Source organism: Peromyscus maniculatus, chromosome 20 (assembly GCF_049852395.1).
Source record: "Peromyscus maniculatus bairdii isolate BWxNUB_F1_BW_parent chromosome 20, HU_Pman_BW_mat_3.1, whole genome shotgun sequence".
NCBI lineage: Eukaryota > Metazoa > Chordata > Mammalia > Rodentia > Cricetidae > Peromyscus > Peromyscus maniculatus.
In genome coordinates this window covers 44,975,523-44,994,721 of record NC_134871.1, presented here as the reverse complement: position 1 = coordinate 44,994,721, position 19,199 = coordinate 44,975,523, and the positions used below count along the sequence as shown (strand labels likewise).

Genomic DNA, 19,199 nt, shown 5'->3' with positions numbered 1-19,199 from the left:
GCGGCCACCAGGGGGCCCTGCCCACTCCTCTTGCCGGCGGCCCATCCCCACCCCTTCCCACAGCTGTTTCCCGCAGGAGATTGACAGCTGGGCTCCCGGTTGCCATGGGGATAGGCAAATGAGGGCGGCAGGGCTGGGCCTCCGATTGGCCCGGGGGCGCCGGCCCCCACCTGGGGAGGCGGGCCCAGGAGCGCGTCTCTATAAAGGCTTGCGCGGCTCGGCGCTGGGTCGAGGGAGGCGGGGCCGGCCGGCAGCGCGGGTGGGGCGCGGGGCGGGGCGGGAGAGCCCCGAGCGCGGCGGAGCCCGGGGCGCGGCCTCTGCACCCTCCAGGCTGGGACGGCGGAGGAGCAGGAGGAGGAGCGCAGGATCGGGGCCCTTCGCCCGCCCGCAGCGGGCCGGGGGGCCGCCCGAGAGGCCTGGCCGGCGGCGCTCCCTGAGCGCAGCCCGGAGTTGACTGCACGAAACTTTTCCTGCACCCTTCGGCGGCGCGACCCGAGCCTGCGCCCACCGCGGCACGAACCTCGGCCCGGAGGGGGGGAGCTAGGGGGAGAGAGGCCCGCGGCTCCCCCCGCTCCCCCGCCGCCCGTCGGGGCGCGGCCGGGCGCGGCGGCGGGGCTGGGGCCCCGGGCGATGGCCGCGGAGCTGGCGATGGGCGCAGAGCTGCCCAGCAGCCCACTGGCCATCGAGTACGTCAACGACTTCGACCTGATGAAGTTCGAGGTGAAGAAGGAGCCGCCCGAGGCCGAGCGCTTCTGCCACCGCCTGCCGCCCGGCTCGCTGTCCTCGACGCCCCTCAGCACGCCCTGCTCTTCGGTGCCCTCTTCGCCCAGCTTCTGCGCACCCAGCCCGGGCACCGGCGGCGGCGGCGGCGCGGGCGGCGGGGGCGGCGCGGCTCAGGCCGGGGGCGCCCCGGGGCCGCCGAGTGGAGGCCCCGGCGCTGTCGGGGGCGCCGCAGGAAAAGCGGTGCTGGAGGATCTGTACTGGATGAGCGGGTACCAGCACCACCTGAACCCCGAGGCGCTCAACCTGACGCCCGAGGACGCCGTGGAGGCTCTCATCGGCAGCGGCCACCACGGCGCGCACCACGGCGCGCACCACCCGGCGGCCGCTGCGGCCTATGAGGCCTTCCGGGGCCAGGGCTTCTCGGGCGGCGGTGGCGCGGACGACATGGGTGCCGGCCACCACCACGGCGCTCACCACGCTGCTCACCACCACCACTCTGCCCACCACCACCATCACCACCACCACCACCACGGCGGCGCGGGCCACCACGGCGGAGGCGCGGGTCACGGCGGAGGCGGCGCGGGCCACCACGTGCGCCTGGAGGAGCGCTTCTCCGACGACCAGCTGGTGTCCATGTCGGTGCGGGAGCTGAACCGGCAGCTCCGCGGCTTCAGCAAGGAGGAGGTCATCCGACTGAAACAGAAGCGGCGCACGCTCAAGAACCGCGGCTACGCGCAGTCGTGCCGCTTCAAGCGGGTGCAGCAGCGGCACATTCTGGAGAGCGAGAAGTGCCAGCTCCAGAGCCAGGTGGAGCAGCTGAAGCTGGAGGTGGGGCGTCTGGCCAAGGAGCGGGACCTGTACAAGGAGAAATACGAGAAGTTGGCGGGCCGGGGCGGCCCCGGGGGCGCGGGCGGGGCCGGCTTCCCTCGGGAGCCCTCGCCGGCGCAGGCTGGCCCCGGTGCAGCCAAAGGCGCGCCCGACTTCTTCCTGTGAGCGCCGGACCCTGGGCCTCGCCGCCGCCGCCGGGGACAAGTTGGCGCAGGCCGCCCCGGCCTCGGCTCGGACTCTGAAGCCCGGGACTCGCGCGCGCGCGCGGGCGGTGCAGCTGCCGTGGTCCTCCGGTCCGCCCTGTGTGTGCGTCCCGCCGCGAAGCTCCCGGCTCCAGGTAGCTACCGCGGTGCGCCACCTCCGCCGGGCCACCCGCTCTGAACGTCCTCGGGGTCGCCGTCTAGACGTTGTCGAGGTCCCTCGGCGCCCCGGGAAGGGTGAATACTAGCGAAGCCCGAGCCAGGTCTGACTTCCTCGGCAACGATCACTTGTACAGACGTGGAGCGCAGTTCTGCGTCCCGACCTCCGCCCACCCGCAGCGGGGCCGCGCGGCCACCAGCTCCCGGTAGCCTCCGCCGGCCCTGCGCTCCTCCGTCGTCTTTCTTTCTGTCTCTCTTTCCCAGCCCTGTTTTTACTCCTCCTCCTCCTCCTTTTTAAAGCGGTCTTATTTTCGCAACAGGAATATTTATTTTGCTTGATAATTAGAAAGCCCAGAGGCTCCCTCGGAGGTCGGCGAGTGCCCGCATGTGCCCTCGCTCGCTCGCTCGCTCCGAGGGGTCCGGCCCTGCCTGCCCTCCAGCCCGCTTGTCCCCACCCCGTCCGGTTCTCCCTATAGAGGAAGCCGAGGAACTTACCTGCGTGTCGGTCCCACTGCCCTGCTGTACTCGACTGGGGGAGGGGGGTGGGGGGCGGCCGTGCTCAGCCGGGTGGGGGCTGGCCCGGACTCCGGCGCTGCTATTTCTCTATGCACCAGATCGTATTTATGACTCCTGGGGAAATATATCTTATTTTAACCTTCCAGAGAATCGAAAGAATTTTAAAAGTAATGCACAGTTCTAGAAGAAAATTTTTAAAGAGGAGGCTTAGGCCTGAACCTCCTGGCATGGGCGGGTGGTAAGGTGTTTTTATTTAATTTAAATGGTGTTTCGTTTGTGGAATCTTTTTTTAAAACTTGGTCGCTTTTTTTGGACTAGCCAGGGGAGAGGCCCGGCGGTGGGCACTCTCTAAGCTGGGCGCTTCGGCACGGGCTGAGATCTGGTTTTCTGAGGCTTGGCTCTGGTGCTCTGAGGCTCCTCCCGTCCTGTGCTGCTCCCGGGCGGCTCCTGCTGAGCCTTCTGAACAGGACGCTAGACAACTCGTTGAAAAAAAAAATTGTGTTGTTGGTTTTTGTTGTGTTCTTTTTTTTTTTTTTTTTCATTTGTTACGAAACTGAGGAAAGGAAAAATTTAAAAAAATAATAATAAATCTGTTTAGATCCAAAAGTCACTGGAACCTGGCTGATGTGTCTGTGGCTTTCATTTTTTACATGTTTCCCCTGGAATAGAAAAAATATGGAAGTCCCTGGACTGAGTGTTACTTGAGCTGCGGTGTCCAGAGAGGCAAGAACAGGGAGAACTTGACGAGGAGGCAAATGTATCTGTCAGTACCCAAGACAGCATTCTCTGGCTGGCCTTCTAGGAGCTGGGCTGCCATAGAGGCAGGTCAGGGCAGAGGCTGTAGGCGTCCTTGGTGGCGAGTTCAAGTGCATTGCAGTTGTGTTCTGGTGGCCCGAGCTGTCCTGGCTGTTCTTGCCAGCTGTCCCTCTCCCAGGGGTGGCCCAGCCTCTGTTCTCCAAAGCATGCAAGCCCAACCTGGGTTAGTAAGAGAGATCTCTGAGAATCTCACCTTTCGAGGCTGTGGGCAGCTACAGACTTTTAGATGACAGTTCCCTCGCTTCGTGAGAGTGTAAAGGTCCGCAGTTTGCAAATTTAGAGCCCAGAGGGGCTCCTGCCTAGACTGTGGCTCTGTCGGAAGTCGGAAGCTCTACATCCGTTGCACAGCAGCTTCAGTCTTGAGACAATCCCCCCCCCCCCCCCCCCCGAGTTCAGTCGTTCAGTCTCCATCCCAGGTCCGAGAAAGGCAAATCACCTTTGTCCCCCCCCCCCCCCCGGCTCCTTTTGCCTTAGAATAAAACTCAGGGAGGGCACCGTAGGACCCCAGGCTGGGAGCAGCTGAGCCAGCGTTTTGGGGAAGATGCTGTTTGGGGGAGATTTCCAAATGCTGTTGGAAAGGAAAGAAATGGACACTCTGGATTGAGTTAAAAGAACTAATTCAGTGTGAGGCGAGACCTGCAAATTCCCGCTGCACTGAGGAAGTTCACACATGGTGTCTTCCCAAGAAAGGGCTCTGAGTTGAGGGAAACTTGGCTGCTGGAGGCCCAATGGAACGCCTAAGTCCTAATCGAGAATGAGAATGCTTCTCTTCCCCTTCCATTGCCCGGAGCCATTACAGAACCACCCTCTTGGAGGAAGTTCAGAGACAGGTCCTGAGTGACCACAGAGGACTTCTTTCGGGGACAGCTGGCAACAGCTGTGCCCACCCTCATGGCCCAGCACTCTGGCCTCTCAGCATCCAGTACTCAAGGCTTGGCCTGTCCCCTTTGAGCGTCTGGGACTCCCCTGCAGCACTGCTGGGTGAGGTAGGTACCCAGGAGCCACAGTGTGCTGGTGTCCTCTTAGGGCTGCTCCATGTGCTCACCCCACTTGTGAGGGACTAGATCTGAGTCCACTTACCTTCTCCTCCCTTCTCTCCCTTTACTCGGCTCTTCCTCTAGGACGGGCGAGGCATAGGAATGAACGAGGACCTTTTGGTAGTCATAGCCACTCACTCTGGAGTTAAAAGATGGTCTTTTCTAGAAGCTTTTTGGGGAGCTCGGAAACCCCATGTGTGGGAAGTTCCTTTGGCTTTCCCTTGTCCTGTGCAGGGAGGGAAGTCCTGGCCTGTGCACAAGGAGGGTACTCTTATACAAAGTCTCTCTCTCTCTCTCTCTCTCTCTCTCTCTCTCTCTCTCTCTCTCTCTCTCTCTCTCTCTCTCTCTCTCGTTGTCTCAGACAGGGTTTCTCTGTGTGGCTCTGCCTGTCCTGGAACTTATTCTGTAACCCTGGCTGTCCTGGAACTCAGAGATCCACCTGCCTTGTCTCCCGAGTGCTGGGATTAAAGGTGTGCGCCACCACTCCTGGCTTAAGGCTCCCATTTTCTAAGGAGGTCTCATTGTGTCCCCGAGTACCTTGCTGAAGATGAGGTGGTGAAGGTGGAGAGGCTTCAGGCGTCCTGTTTCCTGGCTCAGAGGTTGGGGTGGGCTGCCATGGACTTGGGGGTGCCTTAGAGCTCCATTTAAAATGGTCTTGAGAGTCCTGCGGGTGCCAATGTACGTGTGTGTGTGTTCGTGTGCAGATGTGCATGCTTGTCCATTCTGTGTTGGTGTGTCAGGGCAATAGCAGTACCAGGTACTGGCCATTGGCCTACCTGGACCACAGGGGCTAGAGGACAATGTGGTTCTGGGACTGGGGCAAGGGTGACCATAGTCCAGAATTAGCCTTCACTCAACGCCTTGTTCACTGTGCATCCAGGGCCTTGCCGGCTCCTCGGGTGCTCTAAGAGGCAGCCATGATGTCCCCAAGAGGAGTCTGGTGTCTCCCGAGCCTCAGCATGAGAACCAAAGCAGATCAGGCCTCCAGTCCTTACCCACCAGCCATTCTGGTCTGAGGATGTGGGGTGGGGTGGGGTGGGAGAGATACCTTACTGACAAGGCTGCCTGAGGACCACAAGATCTGCTCAGCTTATACCCCACGCCCTGCACCCCACACACATCCTTCCACCTGCCTCCCGGGGACCAACAGGGACTAAAATGTCAAACAACGGATCCAGCAAGAGAGCTCAGCTATGTCCTGGAGGAACATTTGAGGCTGTTTGGTCTTTTCCTGTGGTCTGCAAAGATCTCACCACACAGCACAGACTCCAGCAGATTCAGCTTCACAGAAAAGTCTGCAAACCTGGATCCACGAGTCTTATCGGGTTGCAGGTAACCCTGTCCTGGCTCTGTCGCTAGTTCTGGGCAGCCCGTTTATTTGATAAGCACCAGAGCTGCTGCGTGTGGAACAGCTTCACCTCAGCTATCCCTGCACCCCGAAGCCCCTCCACCCCTCGCCCGTCTCTACAGCTAGCTCTAAAGTTGGGACAAGCCCCACTTGTCTCTAGCACCCCACAAGGAGGACACAAGCCAATGCTGTGTGCACACAGGGACACCAACCCAGCACACACGGATATGTGCGTGCAGATAGCCACGAATGTGGGTGCAGAATGTGTGCACGCAGACGCCTCCCGTCCCAGTACATGTACAAGGCTGGCTCCAGGCAAAGGCACAGGTCCTCTAGAACACACCACCAGATGAAGGCCTATGGGCCTCACATAGATACACAAGGAGGAGGAGAGGGGATTTTATGAGTGATGGTCCCCTGATGGGTGCTGGGCCCACAGCTTGGACAGGGCAAGTATGAGGAAGAAGCTGGCCATGCCTCAAGCTAGGGGTTTCCTCACCAGTCAGCTGCTTTGGAAAGAGTAAGTGTGGGAACTTTGAGCCAGCCGTGAGAGCCACCGGGAAAGGACACCAATCCTGCTAGATCCACAGCTCTCTTGTTCATCCCCCACCGACCCTGTCCTCAGGACCCAGCTGCCTGGTCAGCAGTTTGTGAGGCCATGGAGTCAGGCTAGAGGCCAGGGAGGCCCTGCTGGGTGCAGGGACTGGGTCCCTGCCGCCTGCTCTTCCAGATTCAAGCCCAGGCCAGGCCAAGGTGGAGGCATGGTGGTGGTGGGGGGGGATGTACCATGACCCATCACCACAATCCTGCTCTTGCCTCCTGGGAGGCATGTCCTGGGGAAAAAAACAGAGCCTGGAGAGGCGATTCATTTATTTGAAGATTGATTTAGCATCTCCTGTGTGCTGAGGTGACACCATTCTGGATGTGACAGAGCCAACCCCGAGGTGAGAGGTGAGGGTCTCCTTCTTGAGAGACAGATGTAGAAGGATGGGGTGATTGGGGGTCAGAGAGTGAGAACCAGGATGGGGTAGCCCAGGGAGAACTTTCCATGCTGAGGGAACTGTGGAGCATCAGAAAGTGGGGGATGTATAGGCAGCCTCAGAGGAACAGATGAAAGTGGGCCCCACCTTCATAGTATGACACCCTGGTGGCTGTGTGAGACCCCGGCATGCTGCAGGTCCAGGGTCCAGAGGAGGATCAGGGGACACTGTCAGTGACGGTGGAGAAGAAGCACTGGCTTCCTGGAGCTGCTCTGTGAGCAGAAGGGGGTGCGACCACACCCCAACTCTCAAGGTGTCCTGCGGCGGAGGCCAGTGGCTACTCTAGGAGCCCCAAGTATCCTCTCGGTCCCACCGAGGGATGCGTGAAATCAGAGCTTCATCCCTGCCACTAGCCAGCGAGGACCAACCAGAGGCAGGGGTGAGAGGAGAGGAGGTGAGGCGGAGCAGGGCAGCAGGGCTGCGGGAAGGGGTGAAGGTGAGACCCTGCCAGGAGGCAGGCGGGGTGAGCGCTTGCACTCTCTGGCCCTGGACACTCCCGCCCTGCGGAAGATGCCGTGGAGTTCACATCCGCTCGCTCAGCCGCTGCAGGAGCCAGCACAGCAGAGGCAGAGTAATTTGCGAGGACTGGCGGGCTCAGCGCCTGCCTAATTCACGGAGACACTGCTCAGCTGCTGAGGGCCTGAGCTGTCACAGCCAATTAGCCCGGGGCCGGGGAGGAGTGTGCTGGGGGCGGGCTGTGGGGACCCGCGACCACAGCCGAGGCTGAAGACCCTTTCCTTGACGTGAGCATTGTCTCCAACTTCAATGCCTCCTCAGCCTGGCTCCTTCTGACCCTGGAGGCCCCTTCTGTGCTGGCTGCTGTGACGTCAAGGCTCTTGTCCACTGACACCAAGGGCTGATGGTCCTGAAGATAATTAGAATCAGCTCTAGCCTGGGGGTGAGTCCTCCCCAACACTTGGCAACAGGCATCACCTGGGCCAGAGCTGAGGGACTGGACTCTGCCACCCCTCTGTCCTATATCCCTCAGTGCTGTCTGGTGGGCAGGTGAGTCACCAGAGACCTGCCCTACCTCCCCAGCACCTCCCAACCACAACCAGTCCTGGCTCTTTCACTCCAAACCTATCCTGAGAGATGAGCTGGAGATCTGGAGGACTCTGAGTGTGCCGGACAGATGTGCGTGACCTGCTTGGACTCCTTGGAGTGGTCTTGGGGTGGCAGCCACCGACTATGCTGATAAAATTGCTAAGGCAAAGGGGATCAAGCGCTACCCACTGCCACCTAGCTAGTGTGCTGCCCAGTAGCTTTGAGGCACCCCTTGGGGGCCCCTCTTGGTGATACAGGCTGCCACAGACCCCACCCCAGCTTCCGCCGATTTGATTCACTGGCCAGACCTCTTTAACCCACGTTAGGCTGTCCCTAGAAGGAGGTCACCCCCGAGTCTCTCAAAGCTGCCGTCTAGGCAGTGGGGGGCTGTTCCCATGTCTCGCCCACCCATTGCCCTGCCTGGCTGGCACCTTCCGCTCCTCCGCTACAGTTGAAGGAAGGGCTGTTCTTTGTCAAGGTGGGGTGTGACTCTGGCAGGGAAGTAGCACTTGCAGACACATGCACATGCACTTGTGCGTCTTGGTGTGTGAGACCCCCGACGGGGCCACCCCAGGACCTGGAACAGAGCGGTATCTTTGGGACCGGATGCGTCAGAGCAGCAAGTTAAGTGTTGCACCCAACAGCGGACAGAGCGAGGGGGTGTGGCTCAGCTCAGAGGACAGACTCCAAGGTGCAGATGTGAGGCCAGGAGAGTGAGCAGGAATGGGGAGGTCGGCAGTGAGTCTGGGAGAGAAAAAAAAAAAGGGGGGTCGGTAAAGAAGGGGTGGGAAAGGGGGAGGGGACCAAGAAAGTGGGAAGGAAGAGAAGGAGTAGAGGAAGGAGGAAGGGGAAGAGGTGGAGGGGTAAAAAGGAAGGAAAAAGAAGGACAGGGGAGGGAGGGCCTAGGGAAGAGAAAGGAAGGTATAAGAGAGGGAAAGAGGAAAGAAGGGCTTGGACGGAGAAGTCGGAAGAAAGGTGGCTAGGAGGGAGGGGAAAGGGGCGGGGCAGGGGAGGAGGGGAGGAGCTGGGGAAGGACAGAGTCAGAGGGAAGAACCGGAAGGGGTGAGGACCCCACAACGAAGGAAAACGCAGCTCAGGTGTCTCACTGGGCATCGGCAGGGCACCCGCTTCTGTGGTAGCTGGTTTCGGGAAGCCAGCCGGGGCTGTGAGGAAGAGGGCTTCGGGCTGAGCACCCATGACGGCTTCTAGCCGTCTGATGGGTAGTTCCGGTTAGTCTAAGCCCTGTCTGATGGGGGCCACTCTAACTGAATCCACTTCCCTCTGCGTCCTTGGGGACTGAGTGGCCCAAGGGATGGTCTCAGCAGGGGAGGAGACCCAATCTTCACCTACTGCACAGTCAGGCGAAGTCCACTCCCAGCTCTGTCACACCCCCTCAGTAGTAAAAGGACATCAAGCTGTCCCCACCCACCCCGCCACAGGGGGCATGGTAAGAACCAGCAGGTCTCTCCACAGTCCTTAGTCAGTCTGAAAAGCGCTGGCAAAGGAGGACAGGAGACGGGTACCAGGGTGCCCCCCCCCCCCCCCCCCCCCCCCCCGTCCATGGCCAGAGACATCTTGGCCACATTTATGGTGTACTTGGAAAGCTAGGGACACAGCTATGTCCCGAGGAGAGCATGGCTTCACAAGCTGGGACACCAGTTGCCTGTCCATGGGGATGAAGTGCAGCTCAGCTCTGTCCATGCCCACCTTCCTGCACAGAGGCCACTATGCCCAATGCCAGCCTGCCCCCCATAGGTCCTATGAGCCTGTTCCCAATGGGTTCTATCCAGCAGGCAAAACCCAGGCCTTAACCAGCCCTGGGCATAGTGTTCTGAAGACAGTCTAGCCTAAACCCTCGGGGTATTTTTTTTTTCTGTTGAGTTTGGTTAACAGGATTGAAGACACTTGAGAGCCTGGGTCTTGGGGTCACATGAAGATTAGAATCCAGGGAGGCATGAACCCAGAGAGAAACACTCCGCAAGAATTCACAGGAAAAGCCCAGAGATATTCCCAGACCCCACTGCCTGGCATATCTTAAACATCAAACCCATACCCACACATTAAATAACATTGCAAGTGCATTGTGTGGTGGACAACAAACCAAAATTGCTCGTTTGTAGCTGGAGAGGCATTTGGAGAAAAGGCTATTTAGACCGATCTGCAGCCCACAGGCCACTGGAGTCGGAGCGAGAGAGCCATGCAGGGAGGCTCCCACACGCCTTCTGCCAAGAGCTCCGTTTTCTTGAAGAAAATGAGAAGGGGCAAGAGATGGGCTTCTCCACCTCGAGTGAGCAGGGACACACCCTCCCCCATCTTGAATTGCCCACAACTCTTCCACACCTCTACTGCGAAAGTGGCACTGTACAGTGACCCCTGTAAACTCAGGTAATACAGAGCTGAATGAACAATGACTCCAGCGGAGCAGACCAAAGTTTTCCTAGATAGGGTCTCCCATGTCCCTGGCTGGCCTTGAACTCCATATCGCTAAGGATGACCTTGAATTTCTGATCCTCCTGCCTCTACCCATACCCCAAGTGCTGGGGTTACAGGTGTATGCAACCAAGCCAGATTTCTTTAGAGGTGGGAAGTGAACCCGGGTCTTTGTTCATCCTAGGCAAGCACCCTACTAATTAAACTACATTCCTAGTATTGCAAATTGAATTTTTATCTTATGAAAATCCAGAGGTTGATGGTCCACTACTGCTTCATGAAACACTCTGGGATTCAGGCTCTTTCTACCTGGGCCTAGATACTAGCCAGCCACTTTGGCTCCAGGCATTCTAGGTAGGAGAAAGAAACCACCTCTTTTTGTTTTGTTTTGTTTTGTTTTTTGAGACAGGGTTTCTCTGTGTAGCTTTTTGCCTTTCCTGGAACTCACTCTGTAGACCAGGCAGGCCTTGAACTCACAGAGATCCTCCTGCCTCTGCCTCCCGAGTGCTGGGATTGAAGGCATGCACCACCACCGCCCGGCGTAACCACCTCTTCTTGTTGTCTTTTTGAGACAGGGTCTTTCTTATCTAGCCTGAACTGGCCTTGAATTCACGGTTTAGCCAAGGACTTCCCGCTAATCTTCCAACAAAGGCTTGGGAAGCTGTCCCATGTCTAGGAAGACCTGTCCACCTAGATGTCTTATGCCCGCAAGTCAGCCACACGGCCTCACCTGGCTGCAAGGAAGTTCAGGGACCCCAAGTTCTAACTGCTGAGTCCTTGTGCAAAGATCCCTAGAAAGAGGGTGAATGAGTGACCCCACAACTCCATCCGGGAGCTGGAACACAGGCCTGGGGGACAGGAAGAGTATAAGGAGGAGTCAGCCCAGCTGAGAGGATGAGAGACTGGCTTGGCTCTCACCTGAGGAGGAAATGCAGGCCATGGACCTCCCTCCTCTAGAGAAAGCCCCAGACAAGCTACCCATAGCTGTGCTCCAAGACCCTCGGAAGCACAGACAAGGCCCCTCTGAGAGAACTAGAGCCCGGGGATCAGAGATGAGCAGCTGGTGTAGGCCGAAGACAAAACCTATGGAGTGACAGAAGCCTGTAATGAATGAGTAGGAATATGAGGAAGGAGTGGGATGAGGGGAGGATGGAGACTGGAGAGGGAAATGCACGGATGATTCAGAATGTGGATGTGGATGGACTGGTGTTTGTATGTGGGTATGTGTGGATAGATGGGTGAGTGGATTGTGGGATAGCTGGATAGATGGATGGGTGTGTGGATGGATATGTGGGTGAATGGATGGGTAGATGGATGGACGGATGGGTAGATATGTGGATGGATGGAGGGATGGATGGGTGGATGGATGGATGGATGGATGGATGGATGGATGGATGGATGGATGAATGGGTGGATGGACAGACATGTGGATGGATGGATAGATGGATGGATGGACGGACATGTGGATGGATGGATGGATGGATGGATGGATGGATGGATGGATGGATGGATGGATGGATGGTAGACATGTAGATAGGTGAGGGGAACTAGTAGAGGTGTGTAGATGAGTAGAAAGGCAGGTATAGAAAGTCATGGGAAGCTCCAAGCTCACACAACAGGTCTCTTCCTGCTTTCTCCACTTCTCCCTCATTGTCCTCTTCAAATCTTACTCACCCACGTCCAGAAGACCTGCCCAAGGCTGCAGGGCACTCCAGGAGCCCTTGTTTATGTCTCTGTTCTTCTTGCCATCGGGTTCACCTGCCTCTGTCCTGACAGCAGCCACACTGTTAGCAAGGGAGGCAGGGCTGTGTTTCCACTGTTGGCTCCTGAGCCCCTCAGAGAGCCTGGCGTTCAGGGAGACTCAGTAAGCATTTGTTGAAGGAAAACTGAAAAAAGAAAGATGGCAAGATGGACAGACCAGCAAAAGCTCCTCCCAGTTCCACTTAACCACCTCCCTCCCTTCCTCAGTGGTCAGCCAAACTGCTCCCTTCTAAGCCCTCCTGTGGCTCCTCCTCCATCGGGGTTGGCCTGGGTGCCATGGCTGGCTTTGGGCTCCTCCCTATTGTGACTTATCCACTGTTCCTTCAGGTGAGGTGACCTTGGCTGCTCCCCGACACTGTCCCTCTGCCCCCCTCCTCCCAATGGGCTCTGGATTCTGTTGTTACCAGATTTGGAACATTTAGGGGCTTTCCTCATAGTTACGTCGGATTTGGCTGAGTCTTTCTGTCTGAAGGCGCAGGTCTTGCAGTTCCTGGAGGCTCCAGGCCGTTGTCCTGGGTTGACTCCCTTGACCACTGATTGACTCCTGCAAAGCCAGGGGGCCCTGGCATTATGCATGACTATGGTCACCTTGAGGACCCTAACACACATGCTTCTACTGCAGGTGCAGGAATTTGGGGCTCCAAGATCATCCCTACATTTTAAAAACACCCCTACTTTCTGTCTCTCTGCCTATTGTTTATCTTCTAATCTTGCTGGCGAGTACATTTTCCCATTAAACTTTCTCTTGCTCTGTGATTGGGTATCTCCTCTCCCCTATTGCTAACTTGGCCACCCCTAGATTCTTTGACTGTGGGGAGATTTATGTGAACTTATTTGGCCTCAACTCTTCTATAATAGTGCCACTGACCCCTGGGGTTCCATGGTGAGGACTGAACACCCTTGCATCTCTCCAAGTATTCTCAAGGCCCAGGCTCATTCTGTCCTCATGTTCTGGTTCCTCTGGCTCCATCTCTCTGGCTATTTGGTCTGTTCCATATAGCAAACATTTTTACTTATTTATTTATTACTCTTCAAATTATGTACATGCATGCATGTCTGTGTGGGGGGGTGTGCACATGAACGCAGTTGTCCTAGAGAGACCCCCTGAAGCTGGAGTTCCTGAGAGTTGTGATCCACCTGAAAGCTCCTGACGTGGCTTCTGGAAACCAAACTCAGGTCCTCTGAAAGAGCAGTGTGTGCATGTTCCTAACTGCTGAGCCATTTTTCCAGCCCCACATAGTGGACATTTTCTCATCTGCCTGTGGCCTGCTGATGGTTAATTGTCCTGAATTAGTTACAAGGGAGACACAGCATTATAGCTTCTCCGAGGAGGGCAGGTTTTACTGGGGGTAGGGCCTCCCCAAAAGGGTGCCAGCCTGCGGTCTGGCAGCTTGCTGGAAGTCATTATTGCCAGTGGCCGGTCTTTTCCCTGTGGCTGAGGGACTCTTTCAGAGGAGGCTAGAGGGGTACTCTTCCCAGGCGACAGACTCCTGGTGTCCTCGGTGAGAGGAACAGGGGCTGAGTCTGAGATGTCACTCAGTCCCTTGCATCCAGTGAGGGTCTCCTGCCTGTCCTTAGTAAACCTGGTCCCTAGGAGTCTCCAGGAGCCAGAGGGAGGAGGTCTGGTGGCTAGAGCCACAGAGGGCCGCCAGACAGAGCCTTGTTATTCTGTCCTGAGGCCCTCAATCCACTGAACCTCCTTGCTGCACTCAAGACTCTCTGCTACCTTCCAGCTGACCCTTATTCCCTACATACTACCTCTCTCTCCAGAGTCTGCCTTTTTTGGTGGCATTTGGGAAACCCCACAGGATCTGGGCTCAGGTCACCATGTCTAGAGGATGACTAAGGTTTTGCAGGGCCTCTGGGTATTTTTCTTGGAGCCTAGGACAGAGTTTCCTGAGGGCTTTGGAGGTTCAGGAAGTAGGGCTGAGGAATGGAGGTAAAGGGATTTAGCAAAATCACTGTCTCAGGGTAGATATTAGAACGAATAACTGTTTTTTTAGGAGCACTTTGACCTTGAGGAATCCTTGTGGAAAACCGTGAATGTTTCCCATGATCTGTAGAATTGTTTTGCTGAGGGGGCTTTGCAGCCATCCCATGACTTTGGCCACAAGAGGCTTCAGGCACACCTGAGGCTCTTGTATTATTGTGTATTGCACATAATAAAGGACCAGAGTCATGAAGGGACGTGATGCTCTCCTTTAGTAAGACATGTACATTAAGATTAGGGACTTTGGTATGAGGAAATATTTTTGTGTAACTTTCAACCAATAATGCCTTTGTACGGCTGTTCAGGGTTCAGTCCGTCAAAAGAGGTTGGGCCTTCCTGCTGCCACATAGGCTTTACAGTTTCATCTTGGGAGTGCCTTCTTTCTTCAGCCGACCAGGGATACATGATGCACTCCGACAGGACGGGATGCAGCAGCTGCCTGTAATAGGCCTGAGGCAAGCCACCCTCCATGCCACTCTGGGGCAGCCCAATGGGCTGTGGTGTTAAGGCAGCCGACTCTGGTTGCTGCCGACTGGCCATCCCCTGTCCCCATTAAGGGACAATAGAGAATAAGCAGTTTTCTTTCTTCATTTCCCCGCTGTCTGCTAATATCATCTTGATGATAATTTCTTTTAATGGGCTATTTGTGGTAATTATGATACACTGAGTGAGTAATTGTATGTGACTCTGAGCACCCACCATGGGCAAGGGAGGTCCAGAGGCCTCCACACTTCTGGCCTGGAGAGCTCTGCCCGAGACCTGCCACCACCTGCAGCCCTGGCCCCCTGGCATCGCTGAGGTTCCAGGCTATCAGCTTCTCCCCTGCGTTAGGGTGGGGCTATGCCTGGAAAGAGCAGCGTGCTTCCTGTTGGGGGCTTTTCCTGAGGGTGAGGGATGGCAAAGGGACCCTATTATAGATGGTGCCCTGGCTAGCCTGTTTGCAGGGGACTCAGCCCTACTCTAGTCTAGCTACAAAAAGCATTGACACCTGCCCACTGCCTCAGCTTGCCTTTGGGGAGGAAGTTCACCCAGGTGGGGTTTCAGGCACAGCAGGAGTCATGCAAGGTGGGCACCTGGAGGACTTTCTCTCCAGGCCTCCTGTGAGGAAGCTGCTCTTGTACCATGGCCCTCTCACTGTGCTGGAGGCTGGTTTCTGACCTCCCTGGAGGCTCCAGTCTCTTCCCTGGGTACTGCTACTCTTTTTGCAAGCCTACGTTGGTCTTTCCAATAATTGGGACCTCCCATGTGCCAGCAAGCCAGCTCAAGTAGCCCTCCAAGGTCAGCCAGAGTCCTGCCCGGAGGTTTTCCAGCCATGGGGGGTGGGTGGGTGGGTGGGTGAGGGTGGGGGCTCAGGAAGGTCTAGAAAGGCACAGGAACCTCAGAAGCCATCTAGCCTCTGACCAAGACCCCTGAATTCCAAACATCCTCCAAGAACACTGGAGCCTGCCTCCTCTTTAGACAGGGGAGGCCTTGACACCCTGAGCCTATGCTCAGGACACAGACTGCTGGAGTCCCTGAGGGTATCGCGAGGCAGAGCCCTGTTGGACAGGGTGGGTTGCAAAAGCACCGTTCTCAGCCTCAACCAGGCCCCAAAGCTCCTCACCTCTACTACTGTACCCACCTCTACATCCCACTCCATCATCACCATACCACCACCACCATCACCACACCACCATCACCATCACCACACCACCACTATCACCATACCACCACCATTGCCACCCTAACCATCGATACCATCACCATACCACCACAACCATCACCATACCACCATCACCATCACCACACCACCACCATCGCCACCCTAACCATCACTCTCATCACCATACCACCACCATCACCATCACCACCCTAACCATCACCACACCACCACCATCACCACACCACCATCACCATCACCACACCACCACCATTACCACACCACCCCCATCGCCACCCTAACCATCGATACCATCACCATAACACTACCATCATCACCACCCTCACACCACCGCTATCACTATCATTACCCTACCACCACCATTATCACCACCACCACCACCATCTTCAGTGCATGGGTGAGGCCTTGGGTTCAATCATCAGCACCAGCCCCCTCCCACACACACACACACAAGAAGAGCAGAGCTGGCCGTAAGATGGTACCCACATGAACTCCTTCCGCGGTGCTCTATGCATGATGTAATAAAGCAAGGCATGAAAGGGCCATGGGGGATGTAGCAACCCAACTGCAGAGGCAGCCCCCCAATTACCATCCTGTGGGCATGAAGAGTTGACACCTGGTTCTCCTCAGGAAATATGACTGGGATGATGAAGGTGAGAAGCGCTGTGTGACTATTCCCCACGAGGGTTCATGTGCTAGAAGCTGGGTCCTCAACCAAAACTATGTGAAAGATGATAGGACCTTTAAGAGGTGGGGTCCAGTGGGTGGTCCTCACATTTTGGAGGGCTTCCTTAGGCAGAAGAGGCTGGTGGGTTAGAGAGGGGATTGGGGAGGCTTGTGGGACACACACACACACACACACACACACACACACACACACACACACACACACACACACACGCTGCTGCCTGCCTCCTCCACCGTCCCGCCAGCCCCACGGGCTGTGATAACAGCTTTCCTCATGTGGCTGTTCTGGTCAATAACCCTCAGCTCCTGGAGGAGGCTGATGGCACTGCCCCCTCTGTCATAATTAAGCTCTTGACGCCTAATTAATTGAGTGGTCAGGATACTAATTATCGTCTTTATTGAGACTGGAGGAGGGTGAAGGGCAACCTTGGCACTGAGCACCCCCTGCCTGGCGGCTTTGCTCTTGAAGACCCCAGAAAAGTCTCGGTGCCAGCCTCAGTTTCCGCTCTCCCCTGGGGACCCACTCCCACCCCCAGGGCCCCACCCCCATCCCAGCCCTGGCCCTTTCGCTTCCTCGTGATTCTGCTTTGGGGTCTCAGAACATGTCCTCTTTGCTCCTTAGTCATCAGGTCCGCTCGTGCCTCTCTGGGCTCCCACGGGTAGCCACACATCCCGGAGAGACGCAGTCACAGTGGCCAGCAGCTAACGGTGGTCTCACAACTTGGAAGTGGTTTTTGAAGCAGCTCCCCGCTAACAGGCTCCAGGAATGCCTGGAGGGGCTGAAGAGCAGGAAGGCTGGTGGTTGGGGAGGAGCCAGGGGTTGGGGTTGGCTTAGCGCCTTTCCTCCATTTTCATCCAGTCCACCAACAGTGGGTTCTATCCCTGCCCGTGGTAGGCTCACTAGGGTCCTGGCCGGCCACACCTCTTCCTTTCCGGGCCCTGCATAGGTTGGCTGTACCCATTCTGTGATGGTAGTGACAAGCCTGTTTGGGGGTTGCTGGGAGAAGCTCAGTGTGACCCTCTCTAGAGCCTTGTAAGACAGCGGCAGCTGGGGGAGGGGGCAGGGAGGGAGTGGGGAGTCCTGGGAGAGCCTGAGAGGAGTGAGCCTGGAGAATGCCCTCAGCTGGCCTCTGAGAGGGGCATCTTGGGCTCCAGGACTCTTTGGAGGAGCAGCTAAGCAGGGGGGATTAGGGAGTTATCACACCCTGCAGGGGTCAGCTGGGCTGGGGCGGACTGGTGCTGGGACCGGATTTTAGCAGCCAGCGAAGGCTCAATCGCCGGAGATTGGAAGGACCCAGGCGAATGGTCTCAGTTGGAAGACAGGGCCGGGGTCACTTGCTGCCCCCATTCCCCAATCCTTGCAACTGGCAAGTCTTCCGCTCAGAGGCAGCACCTCGAAGAAAAAGGGACCCACATCGCAGCCGGGACTCGGGAACTTGGGGGTTCTGGGGACTGGGTGGGAGCGCCCGCCTGTCCCAGCTCACGGCCTGGCGCGGTTCCACCGCCGACAGATGGCAACAGGCGAGGGGGTCCGGCTTTGCAGAGAGGGGCGTCAGATGGCGCCGCCCGAGGAAGCGCAGGGGCCCAGGGATCTGAGCATCTGGAGGGGTTGCGTGCCCGCTGCGCCGCGCGGGTGGCAGGGGAGGTGACACGCTGAACTGCCACCGCCGGTGCCCCGGGCTGTCCCAACCCGGGCAAGTGGGATGAGGTGGGAACCGCGGATCGCACAGCTGTCTGCAAGCAGCTGTGCGCCTTTGGAAGACAGCCCTTGCCGTACGTATGCGCGCGCTCAGGCCTGCGTATGAGCTCAGGCCTGCACGCGGGCTGAAGTACAGAGCAAAGTCAGGACTTTCCGCGGATGTTCACCGTTGTGTTCACAGATCGATCCCCTTGCTGATGGGGACTGTCCCCCTCCTCACTGTCCACAGCCCACCTACCTGCCTGCAGCTGACCTTGTGACCCATGTCTGGGACACTAATACCGTGAGGGTGAAGTAGAGATTGGGTCCCAGGAGATTGCGGGGGCGGGGGGGGGGAGAGGGGGGTCAATTTAAGTAGCAGGAGCAGAGGGTTGAGGACAAGTTCCTGTCCCTCAGGAGCCCTTTCTGGTCTGAGCTTTGAGTAGCTAACGCACCTCCACGACTTTACCTCTTGTTAGAAAGTGAGAAACAGTGTCCTACAGAGTGAATTCCAGGACGCCCAGGGCTACAACAGAGAAACTCTGTCACGGGGGTGGGTGCAGTGGGGGACGACGGGGTAAGACGACTCGACAAACAAAAGCGAGAAACGGCCCCTTCTCCAATGCCCTGGTGCCGGGGTTCCCTCACTGGACACTTGTGGGTGTCTACAGCAAGCTGAGGGCACAGCCTAGCTGGCGGAGTACAGCGTGGGTTCTACATAACCCGTGCAGAAGCTTCCTGAAGATTGGGTTGGGCTCCTCCACAGGAGATCCCTGAGGAATGTCCGTGGTCCAGCTGGACCAGTTCAGAGAACCCCTCACTCAGGGTAGGGCGCAGCACTCAGACTTGACCAAAGGTGCCAACTATCTCCCCCTAAAATCCTGGGTGCTGGGCTCCCCTCCCCTCCGTCCCAGAGGGGCAAATCTCTTTTTCTTAGAGACCAAATAGAGAGCCTGGTTCGCGTAGGACCGGGGCACAGAGCACTGGACACAGCACAGGGAGCCATCGCATGGCTGTGGAAGGGGGGAACTGTATGGGAGCCCCCAGAACAGTGTTGCCCTCGAGGTGGTGGCTCCAGGGCCCAAGGGGGCTAGGCTGTGACTATTGGAGTCTGCTGAACAGTTGTCTGTAGTCCTTGAGGTCCCAAGGGGGACCGACCATGCCCTTTATGACTAGACCCCCGGGAAAGAAGTGCCAGAGCAGGAGAGGGTCTGCGGGTCCGGGCTTCGAATCAGGGCGGCAGCACACAGCGGGGAGAAGAGCGCTGTGGCCCGCGGAGCTT

General features: G+C 57.3%; 1 protein-coding gene across 1 annotated transcript; it reads left to right on the top strand.

Annotated features, from left to right (window-relative positions):
• The first annotated feature begins 302 nt into the window (after nt 1–302).
• On the top strand, nt 303–2,973 carry Mafa (MAF bZIP transcription factor A). Its single transcript, XM_076556107.1, has one exon. The coding sequence runs from the start codon at nt 631–633 to the stop codon at nt 1,714–1,716; it is 1,086 nt and encodes a 361-aa protein (XP_076412222.1). The 5' UTR covers nt 303–630; the 3' UTR covers nt 1,717–2,973.
• The last annotated feature ends 16,226 nt before the right edge of the window (nt 2,974–19,199 follow it).

What these genes read in the sequence shown, in the direction of transcription:
- Mafa (XM_076556107.1), top strand. Translation starts at nt 631, where the DNA reads ATGGCCGCGGAGCTGGCGATGGGCGCAGAGCTGCCCAGCAGCCCACTG.